At 39.5% G+C, this 24,505-nt stretch overlaps 1 protein-coding gene across 1 annotated transcript in view; it reads left to right on the top strand.

Moving 5' to 3' along the window:
- Positions 1 to 24,505, top strand: part of LOC134356821 (receptor-type tyrosine-protein phosphatase gamma-like) — a 699,039-nt gene that overhangs the window by 48,293 nt on the left and 626,241 nt on the right. The window contains exon 2 of the mRNA XM_063067988.1: positions 24,056 to 24,160. Coding sequence (XP_062924058.1) covers positions 24,056 to 24,160 — 105 coding nt within the window. The remainder of the gene's footprint in view (positions 1 to 24,055; positions 24,161 to 24,505) is intronic.

The following is a 24,505-nucleotide window of genomic DNA, read 5'->3' as shown; positions in this document are numbered from 1 at the left end:
CAGAACCATTGTGTACAAAAGCTGTTGAAAATCTAGTCCAAGAAGAAAAGAAACACTTATGAAAGGTTCCAAAAACTAGGTAATGATAGAGATCTAGAAGATTATAAGGCTAACAGGAAGGAGTTTAAGAATGAAATTCGAGCCAGAAGGGGCCATGAAAAGGCCTTGGTGAGCAGGATTAAAGAAAACCCGAAGGCGTTCTACAAGTATGTAAAGAGCAAGAGGATAAGACATGAGAGAATAGGACCAATCCAGTGTGACAGTGGAAAGTGTGTATGGAACTGGAGGAGATAGCAGAGGTACTTAATGAATACTTCACTTCACTACTCACTACGGAAAAGGATCTTGGCAATTGCAGGGATGACTTACAGCGCACTGAAAAACTTGAGCATATAGACATTAAGAAAGAGAATGGGCTGGAGCATTTGGAAAGTATCAAGTTGGATAAGTCACCGGGACCAGGCGAAATATACCCCAGGCTACTGTGGGAGGAGATTACTGAGCCTCTGGCAATGATCTTTGCATCATTACTGGGGACGAAAGAGATTCCAGAGCATTTAGAAGGTTGCAGATGTTTCTTTATTCAAGAGAGGGAATAGAGATAGCCCAGGAAATTATAGACCAATGAGTCTTATTTCAGTGGTTGGTAAGTTGATGGAAAAGATCTTGAGAGGCAATGATTTATGAACATTTGGAGAAGCATAATAAGATTAGGAATAGTCAGCATAACTTTGTCAAAGGCAGGTCATGCCTTATGAGCCTGATTGAATTTTTTGAGGATGTGGCTAAACGCGTTGATGAAGGTAGAGTAGTAGATGTAGTGTATATGGATTTCAGCAAGGCATTTGATAAGGTACCCCATGCAAGACTTATTGAGAAAGTTAAGGAGGCATGCGATGCAAGGGGACCTTGCTTTGTGGATCCCGAATTAGCTTGCCCACAGAAGGCAAAGAGTGGTTGTAGAAGGGTCATATTCTGCATGGAGGTCGTTGGCCAGTGGTGTGCCTCAAGGATCTGTTCGGGGACCCCTTTCTTTGTGATTTTTATAAATGACCTGGATGAGCAAGTGGAAGGATGGTTAGTAAATTTGCTGATGACACAAAGGTTGGGGTGCTGTGGATGGTGTGGAGGGCTGTTAGCGGTTATAGCATGACATCGATAGGATGCAGAACTGGGCTAAGAAGTGGCAGACGGAGTTCAACCTAGATAAGTGTGAAGCAGTTCATTTTGGTAGGTCAAATATGATGGTAGAATATAGTATTAGTGGTAAAACTCCTGGCAGTGTGGAGGATCAGAGGCATCTTGGGGTCCAAGTCCATAGGACACTCAAAGCCGCTGCACAGATTGACTCTGATTAAGAAGGCATATGGTGCATTGGCCTTCATCAACTGTGGGATTGAGTTTAAGATCCGAGAGGTAATGTTACAGCTATACAGGACCCTGACTAGACCCCACTTGGCGTACTGTGCTCAGTTCTGGTCTCCTCACTACAGGAAGGATGCGGAAACTATAGAAAGGGTGCAGAGGAGATTGACAAGGATGTTGCCTTGTGAGAATAGGTTGAGTGAACTTGGCCTTTTCCTCTTGGAACGACGGAGGATGAGAGGTGACTTGATAGAGGTGTATAAGATGGTGAGAGGCATTGGTCGTGTGGATAGTCAGAGGCTTTTTCCCAGAGCTGAATTGGCTAACATGAGAGGGCACACTATTAAGGTGCTTGGAAGTAGGTACAGAGGAGATGTCAGGGGTAAGTTTTTTATGCAGAGAGTGGTGAATGCGTGGAATAGGCTGCCGGCAACGGTGGTGGAGGCAGATAAGATAGGGTCTTTTAACAGACTCCTGGATATACATGGCGCTTAGAAAAATAGAGGGCTATGGGTAACCCTAGATAATTTATGAAGTAAGTGCATGTTTGGCACAGCATTATGGGCTGAAGGGCCTGTATTGTGTTACCGGTTTTCTGTGTTCCTAAAACATCGACTGTACTCTTTTCCAACAATGCTGCCTAACATACACTCAATAGCCACTTTATTGGGTATAGGAGATACCTAATAAAATGACCACCAAGTGTAATTTTTTTTAAATTTAAGTTCCCCCTTTGCCTCCAAAGTCCTTTACCCCTCAGTCCTGACTGAAGTTTATTTGGAATCCAGCCGTAGAGTTTTCCCAGAGTGAAGATTTCAGAGTCAAGTGGTAGAGCAAATGAACATATTTGATCTGGGAACTGCTATTGCTTTAATAGTTAATACCAATGGGTTTAAGATCTAGACCAGGATCTGGTCTTTCTCAGAGTGCTCTTTTAGAGAGTTTTGTTTGCAATTAACTACCCTATTCACAACAGTAGCCTCATTGTTTTTACAATGCATCTCATTACTGTGAAGTACTTTGTGATGTCCTGAAGATATAGTTGTCAAGTCGACTTTTCAAACAGTGCCTGCTAACATAGTTTTATCCTTTGTCCTCAAGAGTTAAAGCTGATTCTCTACAATATGCTGTCCCTATTGTCGTTCAAGAGAATATAGTACAATTGGTGCATGTAGCTACTAGCTTGTATTACAAAATGCTGAGGGCATCTAATTATAGGAAATAATTAATGCAAGGTGGAAATTCTGTCTTGAAAAACCAAACTAAAACTAAATAAAGTATTTATTTAGAAACCTTGGATGAATTATGAGGTCAAGTCCCTTTTAAAGGCTAGAGCTGCGGCTTTTAGGTCCGGGGATACCAGTCGCTACACGGAATCGAGGCGTGAGCTCCGGAAAGCCATTAAGGGTGCCAAGAGGCAATATCGAGCCAAGTTGGAAGCCTAGGCTAACCAGAGGGATGCCAGTAGACTATGGCAGGGTCTAAATGAGATCACTGGGTGCAAAGAAAAGGCTGGGAATATCAATAACTGTGGCGCTTCTCTTCCTGACGAATTTAACGTATTCTACGCAAGATTCGAACAGAAGAGGAGTGTCCGGCTCCCTCCGGATGAACTGGACCTGGTGGCATCGATATTCATCGTCACCGAGGAGGACGTTAGAAGGGCCTTCCTGAAGATAAATCCAAGGAAGGCGACGGGCCCAGGTGGTGTCCCGGGACGGGTTCTCCGGGCCTGTGCAAGCGAGCTAGCTGGAGTGTTTGTTGACATCTTCAACTGCTCCTTGCTTCAGTCTAAGATCCCCTCGTGTTTTAAGAAGGCAACAATAATCCCAGTGCCGAAGAAGAGCAAGGTGGCATGTCTGAATGACTATCGACCTGTGGCTCTGACATCAATTGCTATGAAGTGCTTCGAGAGATTGGTTATGGCACACATCAACCACAGCCTACCGGTCAACCTCGACGCTTTGCAATTCGCCTACCGGAGCAACAGGTCAACGGCAGATGCCATCTCTCTGGCCCTACGTTCCTCCTTAGAACACCTGGAGAATAAAGGCGCATATGTAAGGCTCCTTTTCATTGACTACAGCTCTGCCTTTAATACCATCATTCCAAATAAACTGATTCCTAAGCTCCGAAACCTGGGCCTTGGCACTCAGATCTGCAGCTGGATCTCCAACTTCCTCACAGACAGGACCCAGGCTGTAAAAATAGGGGACAAGCTCTCCTCTACAATTACTCTGAGCACCAGTGCCCCACAAGGCTGTGTTCTCAGCCCCCTGCTGTACTCACTGTACACCCATAATTGTGTAGTCAAGTTTCCGTCAAACTCAATATATAAGTTTGCTGATGACACAACAATTGTAGGCTGTATCTTGGGTAATGATGAGTTTGAGTACAGAGAGGAAATTAAGAACCTGGTGGCATGGTGCAAAGACAATAACCTATCCCTCAACGTCAGCAAGACGAAGGAATTGGTTGTTGACTTCAGAAGGAGTAGCGGACCGCACGACCCAATTTACATCGGTGGTGCGCAAGTGGAACAGGTCAAAAGCTTTAAGTTCCTCGGGGTCAATATCACAAAAGACCTGACTTGGTCCAACCAAGCAGTCTACTGCCAAGAAGGCCCACCAGCGCCTTTACTTCCTGAGGAAACTAAAGAAATTTGGCCTGTCCCCTAAAACCCTCACTAATTTTTATAGATGCACCGTAGAAAGCATTCTTCTAGGGTGCATCACAACCTGGTATGGAAGTTGTCCTGTCCAAGACTGAAAGAAGCTGCAGAAGATTGTGAACACGGTGCAGCACATCAAACAAACCAATCTTCCGTCCTTGGACTCACTTTACACCGCACACTGTCGGAGCGTTGCTGCCAAGATAATCAAGGACATGACCCACCTAGCCAACACGCTTTTCGTCCCTCTTCCCTCCGGGAGAAGGCTGAGGAGCTTGAAGACTCATATGGCCAGATTTGGGAACAGCTTCTTTCTAACTGTGATAAGACTGCTGAACGGATCCTGACCCGGATCTGGGCCATACCCTCCAAATATCCGGACCTGCCTCTCAGTTTTTTTGCACTACCTTACTTTCCATTTTTCTATTTTCTATTTATAATTTATATTTTTAATATTTACTAATTTTTACTATTTTTAATATTTAATATTTGTAATCCAGGGAGTGGAAAGTGCAGAATCAAATATCGCTGTGATGATTATATGTTCTAGTATCAATTGTTTGGTGACAATAAAGTATAAAGTATGTATTTCATGTGACATCCTTCCAAAATTCTATGTAAAAGGACAAAATAGTATGTTTCATAATCCGTTACTTTGTGAAATTATGCTCAGACTTTATTTGATCTACCTTTCACTTCATTGATCCTGCACAATCAGTCATTTACTTGGTCTCAAAACATTTTGAATCTTAAATGATTTTCCATAAATATGCATTTGGGCATTCTTTTTAACTACTGTATATGCTTAACACAAATCTGGATCAAACGTCATTGTCAGTAATAAATCTAATCTACAAACTGCTAACCTTTCAGCAGCTGAACACTTGAACATTATGTTCACGGTATCTGTATTTAACACAGTATTGTAGCAGTTAGTTATAATTGCTCGCGATCCGGGTTCAATTCCACCACTGTCTGTAAGGGGTTTGTATGTTCCCTGCGTGATCACGTGGGTTTCCTCTGGGTGCTCTAGTTTCCTCCCACATTCCAAAAACCCATATGGGTTGGTAAGTTGTGCACATGCTATGATGATGCTGGAAGCATGGCGGCCTTTGTGGGCTACTTCAGCACATCCTTCGACTATGTTGGTCATTGACACAAAGTGATACATTGTAACTGTGTAATGGTGTACATGTGACAAATAAGGCTAATCCTTAATCTTTATCAGATGCTGGAAATCTTGAGCAATGTATTGGAGGAATTCAGCAAGTCAGTAGACTATACCTGTATTAAATAGGTCTATGTTTAAGTTGATAATTAAATATAGCATAAAACCAACAATGCCAATTCTGGAGTGCATCCTCTGTGACCAATTTCGAACCAGATGCAAATTTATCCACAAGTACATTTTACCTATGTTCTGCCGACGTTCTCAACCTGCACAATGCATCTTCACAGTAATATCTGAGGATTTGCTATTGCAGAGAACTATTTAACAGACTTTAGATAGTGGGTTTACGTAGCATCAGAATAATAGAGAAATTGCTTACTTTTTTTGAGGTTATACTGCAATGCATCTTAAGATTTTTGATTCACAATGTTTAAAGAGTGCTGCAAGGTGACGTTTTACATTGTCCTCTTTGCAAGTGCATAATGCTCAAGGTCAGTGAAAAGCCCAATTACAGGCAAATTAACTGAAGTTCAAGACTCTTATAAAGCTGAGGAAAGTTGACAAGAGCAATATTGCAATGATTATGTTGATAGGAATTAGTTATTTGCAATGTCAAGGACAACCAGTGTAAACTGTGATCCATTACTGCTGCACATTGTTTCCCTGCATCTATCTAACCTTCTGTAATATTTGTTGATCATGGATTTTAATTGATTTATCATTGCAATTTCTGACAATTAAATGTAATTTAGTTTGCAACATTTACGCAGATTTTGGTTCTAATTCAGCTTGTATTTGCTAGACTTAACATTCTAAAGAATAACCCCGTGGATCCATTGAGAGCTGCATTCATTAAGTTTATTTTTAATGTTTGCTTGTTATATGGTTCACTATGTCAACCTGAAAATTGTATTTTGTTTGATATTTTTGACTTTCATGTTTGAAGCTGAATCTCGAACTAGTTGAAGATCTTTTTGCATGATGTAACCAAACTCCTTATGTTGGAAACCTGATTCCCACTAAATAGCTGACTGCCCAGTTTACCTTATTGGCTTATAATTTGTTAATGCTGATAATTTTCTCAAAATTGGTACTGTTCCACTCACTTTCAAAACTGCATTAATCACAGCTTATATTTAAAACTGAACCAATCTTTGTCATTACACACAACTGTCTTGTTCTAAACTCCCATTTCTCAAAATATGGTGGGAGGGAAAGATATGTCCAGTGGAAATCAGTGAAAAGGATGGAAAAAATGAACTTAATGTTAGAAATGTGACAAGATAATAGAATGGCTAATTGATTGAAACTTACTTCACTTGTACGCAGTATATTTGTTTATGATCTTGGTCATTTCCATCATTAACTTGGTTTTCCTGGAGGAAAATCAATTTTGGGTTTATACCTACCCTGTTCCCAACAGGCTGCTAACTTAAAATTGGGGTCATATACTTAAACAAAGATGCAGACCTTAAGAGCTACAGCTTTAAAGTGCATTCTTGTGAACTTGAGCACAAATTATTTTCCATGACTTAAGTGCTGAGTAGAACAGGAATATTTAGAATGGCTTGCTGAAAAATTATGCTAATTTCATTGCAATAGAATTTTATTAATTTCTTTACCCTGAGAGGCTTATCATTTTGTTATTTTATTAAATACTGTATTCAATATGTAGTCTCTAATAATTAACAGTGTCCAGTTTTTTTATATGTTTTGGATAAAGGTTAGTTTTTGCCAATAATGTTGTAAAGTAATTAAATACTAAAAAGTGAGTTTGGAATCTATCATGTCTTTTGATTTATCTATGCCTCTCAAACTTACAAACATCTATCAGATGTGCCCTTGGACATGGCCACTCCAGAGAAAACAGAACAAGTTTTTCAACCTTTAAAGCACATGCCTTCTAATACAGGCAGCATCCTGGTAAACCTCTGCACCCTCTCCAAAATCTCTGCATCCTTCCTATAATGGAGCGACTAGAACTGAGTGTGGCCTAATTAGAGGCAAAGTCAAAGTAAAATATATTATTAGAGTACATCAATGTCACCACATACAACCCTGAGATCCTTTTTCTGTCGGCAAACTTAGCAAATCTATAGAACAGTAGTCGTAGATAGGATCAATGGACAACAAACCCTGCAATGCAGATATAAATAAATAGCAAAATAGAGTTTCATAAAGCTGCAACATAACTTTCTCACTTTTGAACTCAGTTCCTTGATTAATAAAGGCAAGTATGCCCGCCTTTACCACCCTGTGTAGCTATTTTCAGGGAGCTATGGACTTGGACCCAAGAACCCTCTGTACATCAACATTATTGAAGGTCTTGCCATTAACAGTATACTGTCACTTTACGTTTAATATCCCAAAGTGCAACACTTCACATTTGGCCAGGTTAAACTTCATCTGTCTTTTTTCCACCCATATCTTCAACTGATCTGTGTCCTCCTATATCCTTTGCTAGTCTTCTACATTATCCACAGCCTTACCGATCTTCATATCATCTGCAAACCTACTAACCCACCTGTCTACACTTTCACTAGGTTATTTATTTTTATGGCAGGTAGCAGAGGTCCCAGTACAAATCCCTGCCAAACAACATAAGTCACAGGCCTCCAGTCAGAATAGATTCCGCTGACCACTGTTTTGTCTTTATATGGGCAAGCCAATTCTGAATCCAAAAGGCCAAGTCACTGTGAGTCCCATGCATTCTTAATCTTCTGGACAAGCCTCCCATGAGGGCTTTTGGAAAGTGCCTTACTAAAATCCATATAGACAACATCCGCAGCTCTATCTTTATCAGTCACCTTTGTCACCCAGTTGAAAAATTCTATCAAGTTAGTAGAGCAAGACTTGTCCTCCACAAAACCATGTTGACTGTCCCCAATTAGTTATTAGTTTTCCAAATACTCATAAATTCTATCCCTAAGAATTACCTCCAGCAACTTTACTATCAGTGACACAAGTCTCACCAATCTGTAGTTTCCAGGATTATCCCTGTTTATCTCCTTAAATAAAAGGACAACATTAGCTATCTGCCAGTCACCTGTGACCTTGCCTATCGCTAGAGAGGACACAAGAATATTAATCAAGGGATCTGCAATTTCATCTCTTGCCTCTCAATAACCTGACAACTTACCTTAATATTCTTTAAGGGACCCAGCACTTCTCTATTATCTCAAAATGCCCTAACAAATTAGCGTGCTCAACACCAATCCCCTTATTGTCTATGTCCTACTCCTTGGTAAATATTGATGCAATATACTCATTTAGGATCTCACCTTGTAGCACATTTCCTCCTTTATTCTTAAGTGGTCCTCATTATCCTTTTGCTCTTGATGTATACAGAACACATTGGGTTCTTTTTAATCCTACTTGCTTCTGTGGCTTTCCTAATTTTCTCTTTGGTCTTTCCTGCCTTCTTTGTAATCCTCAAAGACTCTTTGATTTTAGCTTTCTTTTTACTTTTCTAAGCTCACCACTTCTCTTGACATCCAAGATTCCCTTACCTTGCAACCCTTGACTTTCCTTCTTTGTGGAATGTACCTGTCCTGTACTCTATGCAGTTAGTCTTCAAACACCCTCCACATCAGACATGGGTTTGTCCAAACACAACAGTTTCCAATTAACTCTCCCTATTTCTGCCTAATACTCTCAATTTTTCTTTCTCCAATTTAATACTATCCTGCAAGATCCATAGTTATCAATAGCTATCTTAAAACTTAAGGAGTGCTGTCACTCTTCATTAATTGTTCTCCCATGAAAGGTCAGTCACTTGGCCAGGCTCATTACTTAACCCCAGTTCCAGTATGACCTGTTCTTTATTTTGGAGATACTGATTCAGGAAGCCCTCCTTGATGCACCAAACAAATATCTAAATTGATTGCACTAAGGAATTCACATAGTGTATATCATGGCAGTTGAAGTCGCTCACTGCCTTTCAACCTTGATATTAACTCCCAATACTCACTGTGCAGGATGGCTTTCCCCTTTTTATCATTACCATATGTGCTAAAATGTATCACAGCTTCTGGCGGCACATCCTCTCCCTTGAGAATGTTCAGCTGCTGCGCTGAAACATCCTAGACCTTAACAAACAGGATGCAACACACCAAGCTGGCATCCATTTTGCAGCTACAGAATCTCGTGTCTGTCCCTCTAATTATCGAGTTTCCTATCACTATTGCTCTGTAACTTTATCCTTCAGAGCTGGCTGGATTGTCATAGTTTTTCTCCGAGGATAGTGGAGTCAAAAAGTTTAAGGTGAGAGTGGATATATTTAAAGGGTGCCTGAGGGGCAATTTTTTCATATGGAGGATGGTGAGTATCTGACATGAGCTGGCAGTGGGAATGATACACGTGGGTACAGTTATAATGTTTTTGGACAGATAAATGGAAACAAAAGGTTTCAAGGGATATGGTCCAAACACAGCAAATGAGATGCCTTGGGAAAGTACCTTGGTTGGAAGTGACTGGCTTGTGTATCTGCTGTGTAACTCTATGACTCTTGCAGGTTTGATGTACTGCTAAATGTTAAAATCCATTTCCATGTTAATACTTTTCATACTTATTACTGATACTTTTAAACAAGCAGTTCTTAGGTACATCTCCCCCCCCCCCCGCCCCTGCCACCCCCAATGGTAAATGTGACTGTATAACCTGGACTTCATGAGTCTGGTGCACCAGCTTGCTTTTAAAATCGGTAATGTTAAAAAATGAGCAAAAAGATTGAACAAATAAAATTTGAAATAGCAACTCATGAAGTTTCCAACAACGCTGTAAAGTTCAATTTTGAAACTTTTTTGAAAAAATAAAATGTTCAACTCTATCCATAAATGTGTACTTAAATCCTGAATACTTGCATGCAAAAAAGCACAAGGCAAATTCATTTCTCATACAGACAATTATTCAAGTTTGGTTTATACAAAGAATCTTGGTCTCACTAGCTCTAGCTAGCAGGCCAAAAATCAATTCATTTTTAACTTTTTTTTGAATTATGAACATATTGGAAGCTTTGAAAGGTTTATTCTGAGATCAAGTTTGAAGTACTTTATCAGCTTGAATTGTACAATGAGATGTGTTTGTATTGGCAGACATTTGAATGGGAGCATTCCATTAGATTTTAGATGTTGCCCATGGGGCTTGATCGAATGACCAATGAAGGCAAGGAAAAAAATGAAGAATTCTTGTTCAAATAAAACCTATGTCAGAATTGTAAATATAATTGAAGTACAAATCAATCTGAAGAAATTAATCCATAAGGAAATATGATTGTTGTATTTCCTTGTATTTTAGTTTCTTTACTGAATATAATGACTTAGCATTTACAAGCATGCTCCTTATTGCTTTAACTATTTAAGTAATTACTTGCAGCTGTCAAGTGCTTCTTAGCTGAGGGGAACAATCAGGGAATTTCCTGTCCTTGACTGTAGTTGCTTTATATATTGACAGTCAAGCAGTTTGTTTTTTTTGATCACAAAATCTATGCAGCAATTCTAATATTTTTTGTTTGTATTAAATGATGCAGTTTGTAATGTGATTCACCTTTTGTACTAATGGGCAAAGCTGTTCAATTAAATCTGATTGATCAGAGGCATGCATAAAACAATGCTTCCAATTAAGATTGTGAATGCAAAATTAAAATAAAAAGTATCATTTTACTTGTGAATGTTTCATTGTTCATAGTTCATCATCAGTTTTTTATGTTCTGAATTGCTAATCCTTTCATAGCTTCTGCAAACTAACTCCGATTGCTCCGTCATGTAAATACCCAAAGTTTCAGAACATTTTAGATTGGCTTTGTTCACTTAAACAGTTAAAACACAAACATATTTAAATATCTCCCATTATTTAGTTGCCCTTGATATCTCTTAGCTTGGAAAATCAACTAGTCGATAGTTAAGATATTCAGGAAATGTTTATCCTCTTGAGTCCTTTTGACCGAAGTTTTGCCTGTGTTGTAAGAGTATACATAGCCACTGAATTTTCTGATTCTACTAGGGTCTGTACTAATAGCTAGCACAATGTGTTTGTTAGTGACATCTGGTTGCCTTTTCCATTTTATAACTGGCTATTTAAATAAATTTTATTTGTACAGACTCTTACTCATAAAAGTTTGAAATACGTCCACTGCCTTATTCGCCATGAAGGTGCACTGCAGATCATCAGGACATAAATAGAAACAGAATTTTTTTCTTGTGTTGGAAGCTTCTTGATTTCAGAACATAAGAAATAGGAATGGAAATGGGTCATTACTCCCCTTGTGCCTGCCCTGCCACTGAATAAATCAGGGCTGTTACTCTACCTTACTGCACTTTTCTGCACAAACCCTATATCCCTTGATTCCCTTAATATCTAAAATATCTGTTGATTTCTCTTTAAAAAAAACTCAGCAACATGGATGAAAAGACATTTGCATCACATTCACTGGCTTCCAGATAAAGAAATTTATACTTGCCTTTGAACTGAATGGGTAACTTTATTTTGAGACTCTGATCCTTGGTTCCAGACATGTGATGAAGGGAAATCATCATCCTTACATCTACCCTGATCAGATCAGATCATTGTTCTAGATTTAGGAGTATAAGCAGGACTGATTAATTTCTCTTCGCTTGGTAATTCACCATTCCAAGAATTAATTTGTTGAACCAATGACTCTCTTTTCAAATTCTTATTTGTCTGACTCCATATTTATGTTAATTCTATTTTTCAGTCCCACATCAGATGAATGTCAATTTAAGATAAATTTAACTTGGTTACTGCTATTAATATTACAACCCAAAATTATATTTTGCTTATTCCTTTTCAATATCAGAACATTCTAGAGATGGAATTGACCCCCTGAAACAATTGAGTGCAATGCTTTGAGACACAGGTACAACAAGAAATTGCATCTATTAAAATATAACTTGGTATTTCATTACATGAAAGAGAAATAAATCAAACAACAAATAAAAGATGAAATGGCTGGCAAAGGATAGAATGCAAAAACTTGGCTGAAGAAATAGGGATAACTGAATAGGAAATTCCAGAGAGCGTGATTGTTGTTGCTGAATAAGTAAACACCTATGATAGATTAAAGGGTTAAAATGAATTATATTAAACACATGGCGTATGAATAAACTAAATATTGGATTTGTACACAAAGTTAGAATGAAAGATTAAAATAATACGATTGTGGTGTTGAATGCAAGTTTTGGGTTAAGACTGGGGTTTCCATGAAAGAAAACCAAATCTCAAGACATGAGTGAAACAAAGGCTTAGAAAAGGATTCTGTTGAGTAATGCAAAAGTGAAAAACATTTTTTTTTGAGTGAGAACACAGTTCAGAATTAAGTGAGACAATAAGGTTATATTGTTTTATATAAGGATATCATTTGTTTGGCAGAATAGGAAAGAAATTGTTGGGTTCGTGAGGCATTTTGTTTTCAACGATCAAAATGATTAGAAAGATATATTGCACCTGATTTGATTATTCAAGTCATATATAGTTTTGATATCACATTGAATTCCCTTTCTGAGACTTGCAGCCACTTTTAATTTTATTACATTTTATTGCATCTTTTGAACTCCTCCTTTTCTATTATGTCATTGCTAATACTGACAATGGCAATATGAGCTGTTGGCTGATTTCCAAGTTCAGTTAACCCATTCTAATAGAATAAGCGCGAGATGTCTGCTTTTCTGCAGACCTTTAATTATCTGGAAATGCTGGCATGAGATTTTCTGTACTGTAATTGAAGTGTTTAATCATTAAGCTGTATTTTATTCATGCAAACTGAAATTAGCAAAGAAAGGCTTATCAGTAAAGTGCCTAATGCATGGTGCTCCAATTATAGACAATACAGGCTTCAACCTACTGCCTAATACACCACTTCTAATACGCACCTACCTCCACTAACCTCATCTAAACAAGCAAAGGTGGTTGAGCTGATGCTGTAAACCTTCCAGAAAGTAAATCGGACTTTGATGAGTGATTCGGCCTCAGGCATCAGATCCCAAGGTTCCAATTCTAGACCATTTTAAACCAGGTAGAATAAGTTTCAGTAATTGAAATAAATAAACAAGTTTGATTTTCAATACATTTTAATCCAAAATTTAAAGTACAATAAAGAAAAGTAGACTCAGATTTGCCATAATTGACGTACAGTATGTCATGAACTTTGTTCTTTTGTGGCAGCAGAACAAAAATAAGCTAAGTTACAAAAATAGGAGATGTTAACTCCCAGGAATTTTTAACTGCTCAGTTTTTCCACCTGCCTCCTCAATAGGGATTGGTATGTGTTCTCCAGACTTCCCTTTCCTGAGTTCTACAATCTATTCCTTGGTCTTGCTGCGTGCAAGGTTGTTGTTGCAATACCACACATCTAGCTGATCTATTTCGCTTTTGTGTGCCTCTTCACTGCCATGTGACATTCTGCCAACAGTGATGTTATTGGCGAACTTATGGAAGGCGTTTGAGCTGTGCTTAGCCACATAGTCATGAATGTAGAGAGAGAGCAACGGGCTAAGCATGCATCCTTGAGTTGGACCTGTGTTAACTTTCAGTAAGGAGGAGATTTTATTAGTGACCTGTACTGTCTGGCTTTCCAATAATGAAGTCAAAGATCCCATTGCAGAGAACCCCTGTGGCCATTCTCTTAAATAACAAGTAGACCATCTTATATACTGTTTGGGGGTGGGGGCCACGGTTGGTGTCAAAGTACCAGAGGATAGCCACAGCAACCAGATCTTTGGCACTAAGTCCTGTTCTGTGGCTCAGAAGGGGAGGGGGCATTCAGTAGTTCAGAGAACAAACATGAAACTCTTGTGGTTGTGAAAGAAGCTCCCAGATGATCAGTGACATCTCAGATAAGGTCCACAGCATTCTTCCGGAGGAGGCTGAGTGGACAAAAGTCCTGGTATGTATTGGTACCAATGACATAGGTAGGAAAAGAGATGAGGTCCTGCAGAGAGAATATAGGGAGCAAGGTGGGAAATAGGGGTCAGTGTCCATAGATTCTTCAAAGTTGCCACGCAAGCTGATAGGAAGGTTAAGAAGGTATCAAAATAACTGTCATCACTGATGATGAAATAACTAAAATAACCGGTCCCAGAACACACACGCTCTTACAACTCGAGCACTCTTTTTATTTTGTGCACAAGGAGAACAGCAGAGAACAGCCCCTGTCACCCACACTTTCTGAAGTCCGAACAGAAAACTGCTATGTCTTTACAGAATTGCCTCATCAGTTATGGATATTGATCATTGTAAATTTTATACATTATAATTTCTTACTTGCAAGGTGAATCGCCATTCACAATGGAGGTGTTCAAGTCAATTGTGACTTAAAATTGACAGCCAATGATATTTTGAAGTTACTGAAGACACCAGAGCCTTAGTTGTTGGGTATTTTTCACATCCTTCCGTTATCCTTGCCTCTTCTGTCTTTGGCACCCCTATTACGTAAAGGGGAGCTAAGTTTTAAGAGGCCCTTTCTGGAAAAGTCTCACTACAGAGGCCTTACTCGTCTGGCTTGAATACGCACTGTTGTAGTCACCCAGCCCATCTCGTCTGTAATAAGTAGAGGTGCCTCTGGTGGTCACACTTTATAGGTCTCACTTGACTATAACTGCCCCAGGCTACCCTTGCTTTAACCACAGCTTCCACAAAAGCATGAGATGTGTTGGCCTTCATTAGCTGGTGAGGGGACGGATTGAGTTCAAGAGCCACTAGGTAATGTTGCAGCTCTATAAAACTCTGGCTGAATTACACTTGGAGTATTGTGCTCAATTCTGGTTTCCTCATTGTAGGAAGGATATAGAAGCTTCAGAGATGGTGCAGGGGAGATTTACCAGAATGCTGCCTGAATTAGAGAGCATGCTTTGTGAGGATAGGTTGAGTGAGCTGATGCTTTTCTCTCTGGAGTGAGGGAGGATGAGAAATTACATGATAGAGGAGTATAAGGTGATAAAAGGTATAGTCAGAGGGGACAACCAGAGATATTTTCCCAGGGTGAGTATTAGATGTGGGAATAGAGGCAGATACATTTGAGGATCTAAAAGACTCTTGGGCAGATTGACAAAAGAAAACTGAAGGGTTACGCTGTAGTATTTTAGAGTTGATGTTCTATTCTGACTTCTGCACGTCAATGTGTAGGTGTGAAGTCAATTGCATGTTGGACAGAAAGGAGAAAATAACAAGTTATTCTTTGCAGAACCACTGGCTAGAATGAGGTTCAGCACAATGCACTTTCTGGTATATGTTTTAAAAACATGGATGAAAGTAAATAGTATGGAACAAAATAACCAATTTCCTGAAGAAGGCTCTCTGCTCAAAACATTGACTGTTTATTCATTTCAATAGATGTTGCCTGATCTGCTGAGTTCCTCCAGCATTTTGTGCAAGTTTCTCATCTTTGTGATGTGCAGTTTAAAGAGATGTTGTGTAAAGTTGAATGTGACAATAAAAGAGACCAAAGAAACCTTTTATTACAGTAGACTGCAAGGCTGTATAATGTATTACCTAAACTCTAGATTAAAGAAAAGCCCACATCACTTACATTTAGTTTAGCTATGTGGTCAAGAACATGGGAAGAATGGGAACAGGGACTACGGATCAAGGCACATGTTTGTTTGGGGGGGAGGGAATCAACACAACATAGTTTAATAAAGTAGCTTTTTCCTTTGTATGCCTTTTGTTTTACCAACCCTTTGAGCAATGCAGCATTTTTTCTCTAGTGAACTGTTAGGCATTTAAGCAAGTGATTATCCATTCCCTCATTTGTCAGCTAGAGCAATTCCAACTCTTTCACCATGTCTTCCTGACAGTACATAACTTGTAATGTTCGACTTTCATCAGCACAAATGGATATTTCAGATTTGTAAAACAAAACATCAGTTCAGATAAGATGCTATATATTCTTCATTGCGTGTTTTATATTGCATATGCTAAAAGGCATGGTAACTCCGTTCCAAAATAGAAAATTAAAACTTTCATGTACAAAAGTTGCTTAAATACAAACAAGGTTTGGTCTTTGATTATCAAACAGAAATACAAAGGTATACCTATTATTCTTCCATACGGATGGTGTCCTTGGCAAGTACCTATGTAAGCTTTTGCAATATTGTTTAAAAGTTAATTCATTAAAGAATAAAATCACATCCAAGCCTATGTGAACACTGCACAAGCACTTTGCAGCTGGTGGCATTTGCAAGCAAGGGCATTGAAATGCTAACTGTTTTATTTCATATATTCCTATCTAGAAGAGTAGTGCTTCATTCTGTTGTGTCTGATTGACTAAGGTAAAACTGAAGTGATTGAATTTGGTGTGCTTACTTAGTAAGCCCATAGTGAACCACTAATAAACCAGTCATACCATTTTGAAATCTCCATCTTTATTTTGTGTTACTCTGCATTCTCTGTACACATCACTGCAAGTTAGGACCCCAGAGGAGCTTATGCATTACACATATTTAGCTTAATAGAGCAGTGAGTATTTGAGAATAGGAAATATGGAAACTTTCAAGTTCCTTGGCATCTTTTCTTTTTCTCAGTTTGCTGAAAGGCCTAAACTTCTTTTCCAACTTCTAAAAAAAATTTTAGAATGATTCTGTCTTTTAACTCTTCATGCTTCTTTCTATAGTTATCTGTCAAGATCACTGTAGCTATCTGATGCCCTGGTGGTTTGTCAGCTAAGGTCATTTCATTCAATTCATTTTCTGTCTTCGTATTTCACCTTGCTCTTCCCATTGATATATCCTTTTCTTTCAATGTTGTTCATTTTTAAATTTGTTTTTAATTCTGACATCCAAAATATTCTTTCTGTTTTGTTTCAAGACTTTTGATTCTGTGGCAGATTTCCAGCATTTGAAGTTCTGTTTTCTTTATGTAGTTAAATCTCCAAGATGATCCTGTGCATCTGAAGAAAAATAAGACACTATCATGGAAAATAATCAGGTATACCGATTCATTAGGATTTTGTACAATGGGTTCTTTGCTTAAAATGTAATATGCTGTGTGTGCATGGCAGTATTTATAAGATGCAAAGAATCATTGCAGGTGTCGTACCTTGAATGCCTTCAGGTAGGCTTTGTCATTGATTCATTAAAGGAGTACATTCAAGCTCTCAGTGTTGCTTAATGTTCTCTTGGGAGACGTGTATGAATGTCAGGTGGTCTCTGTGAACCTGTTATCAACCTTCCAATATAATCCTTCAAACCATTTATCTCTAAGTCACTATGTAGTCTCATTTTACTCATCTCTTGACATGTTAGAGATCTCAGCATGCACCATTTTGCGATCTCACCCTTTGCCCTTTCTAGAGTTTTCTTTGACTCATTTACCTTTCTTACAGCTTCACAGTCCAGCTGAGCTACACTCAGCCATATCCCAAGTCTTCTGTATGTTAGCACTCCTGCAGGAGTAAACTCTGGTGTGGAGTGCAGTATTAATCTCCATGAGTAGCTACATAGGGCAATCTAGTCTGTTTGGTATATGTTCCTTCTTTCAAACATTTTTCATAGTACACATAGTTTGCACAGTTTCTGCTTTTGAGGCTGGATGATAGGAGGTGAAACAGTATTTTGAAATGATCAAAATTGCAGAACCATTATCCAATATGGCACGGTAGCATAGTGGTTAGTGTAATGCTATTACTGCACCAGTGACCGGCATTCAATTCTGCTGCTGTCTGGAAGGAATTTGAATGATCTCCTCGTTAGCACTTGGGTTTCCTCTGACATTGCAGCTATAACACTCCGGCCAGACATGGTCCTGTGATCCACAACAGCCAAGCTGGCATATGTTGTAGAATTGACAGTACCATGGGAAGATGGTGTTGAAGAAGCTTATGAGAGGAAAAAGACCAAGTACTCTGAACTGGCAACTGAAGCTGCCCAGAATGGCTGGAAGACCAAGATTTTCCCTGTAGAAGTGGGATGCAGGAGATTCATTGCTACTTCTACGACCAGTCTATTGAAGAAGATGGGGGTGATGGGTCACTCCCTCCAACAAGCAATCAAGTCCTTGTTAAATGCAGCAGAAGAAAGCAGCAATTGGATTTGGATTAAAAGGAAAGTCAACAACTGGGCTGCAAGATGAAGACAGGAGGGTATGGAACTGAGGGGGGTGTATCTGAGATGCCAGGTAGCACCGTTGAGCCCTCTGGAGACGTCGTGGGCTTATCAACAAAACGTCAAAGGAGGAGGGTGCCCACCTGATGACCCCGATGACGTACCTACCCTCCCCCCTTGTCACCACTCCAAGCCCACTGCCAACATCAAGAGTGCCAACTTACCATAGGGATTAAAACATCAAGTCCTATTAGCTCTACTGGGTGCTCCAGTTTTCTCTCACATTCCAAAGACGTGGATTAGCAGGATAATTAGTGACATGAGTTCATTGCCTGTTACCATGCTGTATCTCTAAAATAAATAAAGCTACAGTCTCTTCAGAGAGACACTGTTGCACAAATTGATTTTTCTTCAGTAATGCACTTTGCAGTCAATTCCTAACTCCTCAAAGCCTGGCTGCCGTCTACTGTCCACTTGCCTGGATGAGTTCAGCTACAACAACACTTGAGCACCATCCAGGAAATAATAGCCCACTTGATAGGCACCCCACCTGCAACCATTCACTCAGCCATCAATGCACAACAGAAGCAGTTTGTACTGTCTACAGGATGTACTGCAGCAGCTTAATGAGACTCCTTAGGCACTACTTTCAAACTGCAAAAGGTTGAAGGTCAAGGCCAGTAGAATCACAGGAACACTACCACCTGGAATTTTCCTTCCAAACCACATGCCATACTGATTGGAAATATATCACCATTCTTTCATCTGAGTCTCATCAAAATTCAGTGAGGAATTGCATTATTACATGGCCTGATATAAGTAATGTGTCAGGATTACAAGTGAGGCTCATGACATGAAGTTCTCAGGTGTGATGCGGAACCACAACATCATTGGGAAGTTTTACTCAATTTTCAGATTTGTAAAGCTGAAAAAGAGTTATGCAATTGAATTTACAAACAACGGAACTTTGGTACTTTGTACATGTGACAACTATACAATTTACCAGAGGTATAGTGGGAAAAAATGTGCTTGTATCCCATTCAGACAGAATAATTCATTAGAGCATTGTGGTAAAATAATAACATAATAGAGAATGAAGAATTACAATTATCGAGAAAGCAGGTTGACAATCTGGTGCAAGGTTCATAATAAGATAGATTTTGGTCAAGAATTCATTTTATGGGACAACGGAACCAATAGTCTTATAACGGTAGAGTAGAAGCAGTCCTTGCACCCGATGGTACGTACTTTTAGGCTTTTGTGTCTTCTTCCCGATGGGGGGAGAAAGAAGGAGGGAGAATGTCTGGGATAGACATTTAGTCTTTGATTATGCTGGCTGCATTACTGAGCAGTAAGAAGGGCACCTAGGGTCCATGCAGGGGTGGCTAGTTTCTGTATTGTGCTGAGCTGTGTACACAATTCTGCTGTTTCTTGCGGTCACAGGCAGAGCAGTTGCCATACCAAGCTGCAATGCACCCGGAGAGGATGCTTTATATGGTGTGTTCATAAAATTCTGATGAGACTCAGGGAATATGCAAAATTTCTCTCTTCTTTGAGGAGGTAGAGGTGCTTGTGGGCTTTCTTGGCTGTGGTGTCTAGATGGTTGTACCAGGACAGGTTACAGGTGATGTCAACTTGTAGGAACTTGAAGCTCTCACCCTCTTGACCTCAGCACTGTAAAGTAAACAGCAGTATGTGCATCATCCGTCTTCTGAAGGCACTGACAAGCTCTTTTGTTTTTCTAACATTGAGGTAAGGGCTGTTGTCATGATACCATGTCACTTGGTGTCTCCTGTACTCTGACACATCATTATTTAAGTTGTGGCCCATTACAGTGATATAATCTACAAACTAGTAGATGGAATTAGAAGAGATCTGACAACACAGTTGAGAGTGTATAGGAATTAGAGAGTAGGCCTGAGGTTGCAGCTTTTTAGAGTGCCAATGTTGAGCATGATTGTGAAGATGTTGCTGCCTATCCTCACTGATTGCAGCTTATTGGTCAGGGAGTCGAGGATCTAGTTGCAGAGGGAGGTATTGATTCCCAAGTCTCAAGATTTCATGAAGAGCTTGTTTGCAATTATAGTCTTGAAGATGGAGCTGTAGTCAATAAACAATAATCTAATGTAGGTGTCTTTACTGTGCAGATGCTCCAGTGTAGGGCCGGGGAGAGGCTGTCCACTGTAGACCTGTGTCAGTGGTAGGTGTATTGCGGTGGGTTGAGGTTTTCTGGGAGTTAATGCGGGTCATGATCAGCCTTTTGCAACATTGCATATGGTGAATGCTGAAGCCACAGGGTAGTAGTCATTATGGCACGTTACCTTGTTTTAAGTATTGTTTTTTTATTTGTTATTGGGACTAACTATTCAGCCAGCTTGATGACATTACAGCCATTGGAACACTAGAGATCTCCTTGAACTCTTGTCTGACAGCAATTTCACCAAAGTTGATGTCCATGGAGTGTTTTCTCCCTCGTCAGCAATGCCAGCCACAAATTCTGATCTGTTACTTTTAATGTTTCATGGAAGCTAAAACATTGATTTTTTTTTTGTTTTATTTCTTAGAATATTAATTTTTACCACAAGTGGATGTTGAGCTGCAGGCAATTTCAAGCATGCAGATTGTGAAACCCTAAAATCCGAATGCATAATACTGAAAATACTTAGCAGATAGGCAGCATCATAGAATGAATTAGGGTTAGGGTTAGGTTGAGAGTATTCAGGCAGTGGGCGAATCAGCCCTCTTGTGCTTTTTGTTCTTGTCACTTGAGATTCAGTGTCACGCAACCCTGCCACTTTGATCTGGCCCACGCCTTCATTAACCAGGTCCAACATTTGCCTTTCTTGGATCTTGCCGCTCCTGACACAGGTCATTGGGTTTGTGGGGGTGTGGCCAGGGTTAATCGGGGTGTGCCTAGGGTTAGTGGGGGGAGTGTGCTGCTTTGGACCTTAGGTTTAGGTTTGAGGGTAGGAATGGTGGATGTATATGTGGGGTTGGGAGTGGGAAGGTTGTGTAAATTTGTATGGTGAGGTATGAGGTGCTATGGCTGATAGGGTAGTGTGGTGGAGCCAGTTTAATCTGGCCCATGCCTTTCATTATCGTGGTCCAACACCACTTGGTTTATTTCTGGTCGATGAAAGTGTGCATTGTGTTAACTTTTTTTCTCAATAGCTTACAGACCTGAGTATTTCCAATACATTTTATTATTAAAGAGAATTAATGAAGTAGAATATCATAAAGGTATAGAAAAGTATCTTTAAAATACGTTTATTTAAAATTTGCTGTCACTGTACTTAGAAAAAGAGTGGAGATTGTCATGAAAATTATACCAGGGAATTATATCCTTTCCACCTTTTTTTTGTCTCATTGCTTCTGTCTGAAATGGTTAAGTACAGATCTATAAGAGGTTTTTTAAAAATTGTTTTTTCACTCTTGACTGTATAATGTTTAATTCAAGTAGCATTACCAGCTTTTGTCAGATGTATTCCGAGAAATTTCATCACCTAACTTCTTTACTCATAAAAAGCACATTTTTCTCAACTCCGTGATATATACTTATACAAACCTCGGAAGATTTTATTGTTTGACTCTATAATTTCTCTTCTTGGTTGTTTATAATTGTAGAAACACCTAGAATTTTGTTTGCAATTCTTATGGTGTTTTAAATTGTTATTGTATGGCACAGTCACTATTTTAAAGGTTTTAAAGAAATGTATACAATATACATCCTGAAATGCTTTTTCTTCGCAACCATCCACGAAAAGCAGAGGAGTGCCCCCAAAGGATGAATGACAGTTACATGTTAGAACCCCAAAGCTCCCCCGCCCCGCTCCCCTCCCTCCCAGGTGCAAGCAGCAGCAAGCAACGATCTCCCCTCCCCCCCACCAGCAAAAAACAGCATCGGTGCCCACCACCAAGCGCTCACGTGTGAGCAAAGCAACAGCAAAGACACAGACTGGCAGTACTCCAAAGATTACTTATTCACCCAGTATTCCACATACCACAGACTCTCTCTCTCCCTCATAAGGGAGAAAGAGGTGTCTCTGTTTCACAGCAAGAGAGGAGACATAACAAACAACTCGCTGGTTTACAATGTTAAAAGTCCGTTGTGTCACTTTTTCTGAGCTCTGTGCCCAAAGATCTTCCATCTGCCACGACACACCGATCTCCTGCCTGGAGACTGACCTCCGATTATCCCCCCCCTCCCCCACCGTTTCCAGAGCTATGAAATCTCGAACCTCTGAAGGAGAGCAAAGGGCATGCAAATAACAGCCAGTTGTGAAACCCTGAGAGTGGGTCCCATTCCCACAATGAACCGAGGTCAGCATGTAACTCCAGGTCAGGGTCTTCAAAAGAACCCTGAAAGGGGCAAATAGAGATATTAAAGATGGAAATAGAGGTGTTTCCAAAGATGCAAGCAAAGGAGTCGCCGTTAGGCACCATGGATTCACCTAAGCTTATTTTAGTTGCAATCTGTTGCTTAGAAATTAAACAATGCCCGTGGTTCAAAGCACTTATTGCTTCTGAATCAATCATCGAAAGGAACTTGTTTTCATGTGCTTTGTCAATGCAAAGTGAATGATGGGTATCAGAGGGTGGGAAAATTAAATTCCAGAGAAGTGCAAAACATGCATTTGCTATGTAATCTAGAGAAATGAGGAAGACAAAAGAGACTGCAGCTGCTGGAATTGAACATGAAATATATTGCTGGAAGGACTCAGCAAATCAAGAACCATATGTAGAGTTAAAAGGTGTAAGTCAACATTTTGGGTTGCATCAGGACTGAGAAGAAAGACCGATTGTCAATCCATAGCTGTGCTGGGCAGCAGATGATAAGCCGATACATTCAGGTGGGGGAAGAATGGAGAAGTGAACAAACGGGTAACTTACACATATCACTCAACACATCTTCCTCTGTCATTTCCACAACAATGTAATCCCACTACAAATCACAGTTTACCTTCTGCACAACCTTTCTGCTCTCCATTGAGATCAGGCCTAGATGAGGAAATGGTATTGTGGAGCAAATACACTCTCTGCAATGACCACCTTGATCTTCTGGTTGCATATTATTTTAACAATCACTCCTACAACAGTTTGCCCTCCAGCTTCTTCATTGCTACAAAGAGATCAAATACAAATTAGGCCACTTGACCCATTGAACCTGCTCTGCCATTTCATCATGGCTGATCCAATTTTCCTCTCAGCCCCAATCTCTTGTCTTCTCCCTGTATCCCTTCTTGCCCTGACCAATCAAGAATCCTTCAGCCTCTGCCATCACCAAAGCCTGATTCCATCTGCTTAACATCCCTTCCTGATCTGGTTCCTCCGATCACCTGTCAGCCTCTATCTCTGCCTGTAGTACTATACGCAGGCAATTTTCTTCCCTTTCAGTCTTTATGTAGGGCCTTGACCTAAATCGTCAGCATCCGCCTTTTTACCCCCACGGATGCAGCTTGACCCAAAGAATTCTTCCAGTGTTTTTTAAATTTTGGGAGACTAATCTTTTTTTCATTCTTAATAAAGTAATGATACATTACTAATTTCTTCAAAGTTATCTTTTGTTCACTGATTTAAATATTTATATGCTGTTTTAGTAAGTAAACCAAATGTTAACAACAGTAAATTGATGATCAAAGCGAGAACATTTTATTATTTACTTGCATTTGTAATTTTCACTGATTGTTTTATCTACAAAACTTTAAAAACCTAGCACAATTTAAGTTATGTAATCAATATTTTTATCTCTTTCCCTTCCCACCCTTCCACTGTCCTCCCCACCAATATTTTCCTTAGCCTTGACAGAAGATCATGTTGGATCACTACAGGAGAATGAACTTGAAAATGTTATTCATGTACGGAGACGAAGAGAATCTGTGGATCCCTACTGGGATTATTCAGGTAAACGCAATTTGAATAAGCGTGATAGGATTTCAATAGTGATTGAAAGTATGACCATTTCTCCCTTGTATAAAATAATATTTTTCTGAGTTTTTGAACTCTCATCTAAGAGATTATTTCTAGAATCAGAATCAAGTTTATTATCATTGTCTTATAGAATGTGAAATTTGTTGTTTTGTGGTAGCAGTATTTCCAACTCTCTATAAATTACAAAATACATTGTGCAATAACAGAAATAATGATCTAGTGTTCATGGATCACTCAGAAATCTGAGGGGAAGAAGCTGTTCCTGAATTGTAGACTGTGTCTTCATGTTCCTGTATCAACTCTTTGATGGTAGTAACA

The sequence above is a fragment of the Mobula hypostoma genome, chromosome 15, assembly GCF_963921235.1.
Source record: "Mobula hypostoma chromosome 15, sMobHyp1.1, whole genome shotgun sequence".
Lineage (NCBI taxonomy): Eukaryota > Metazoa > Chordata > Chondrichthyes > Myliobatiformes > Myliobatidae > Mobula > Mobula hypostoma.
The sequence above is the reverse complement of the archived record's forward strand: the minus strand, read 5'-3'. Positions and strand labels throughout refer to the sequence as shown.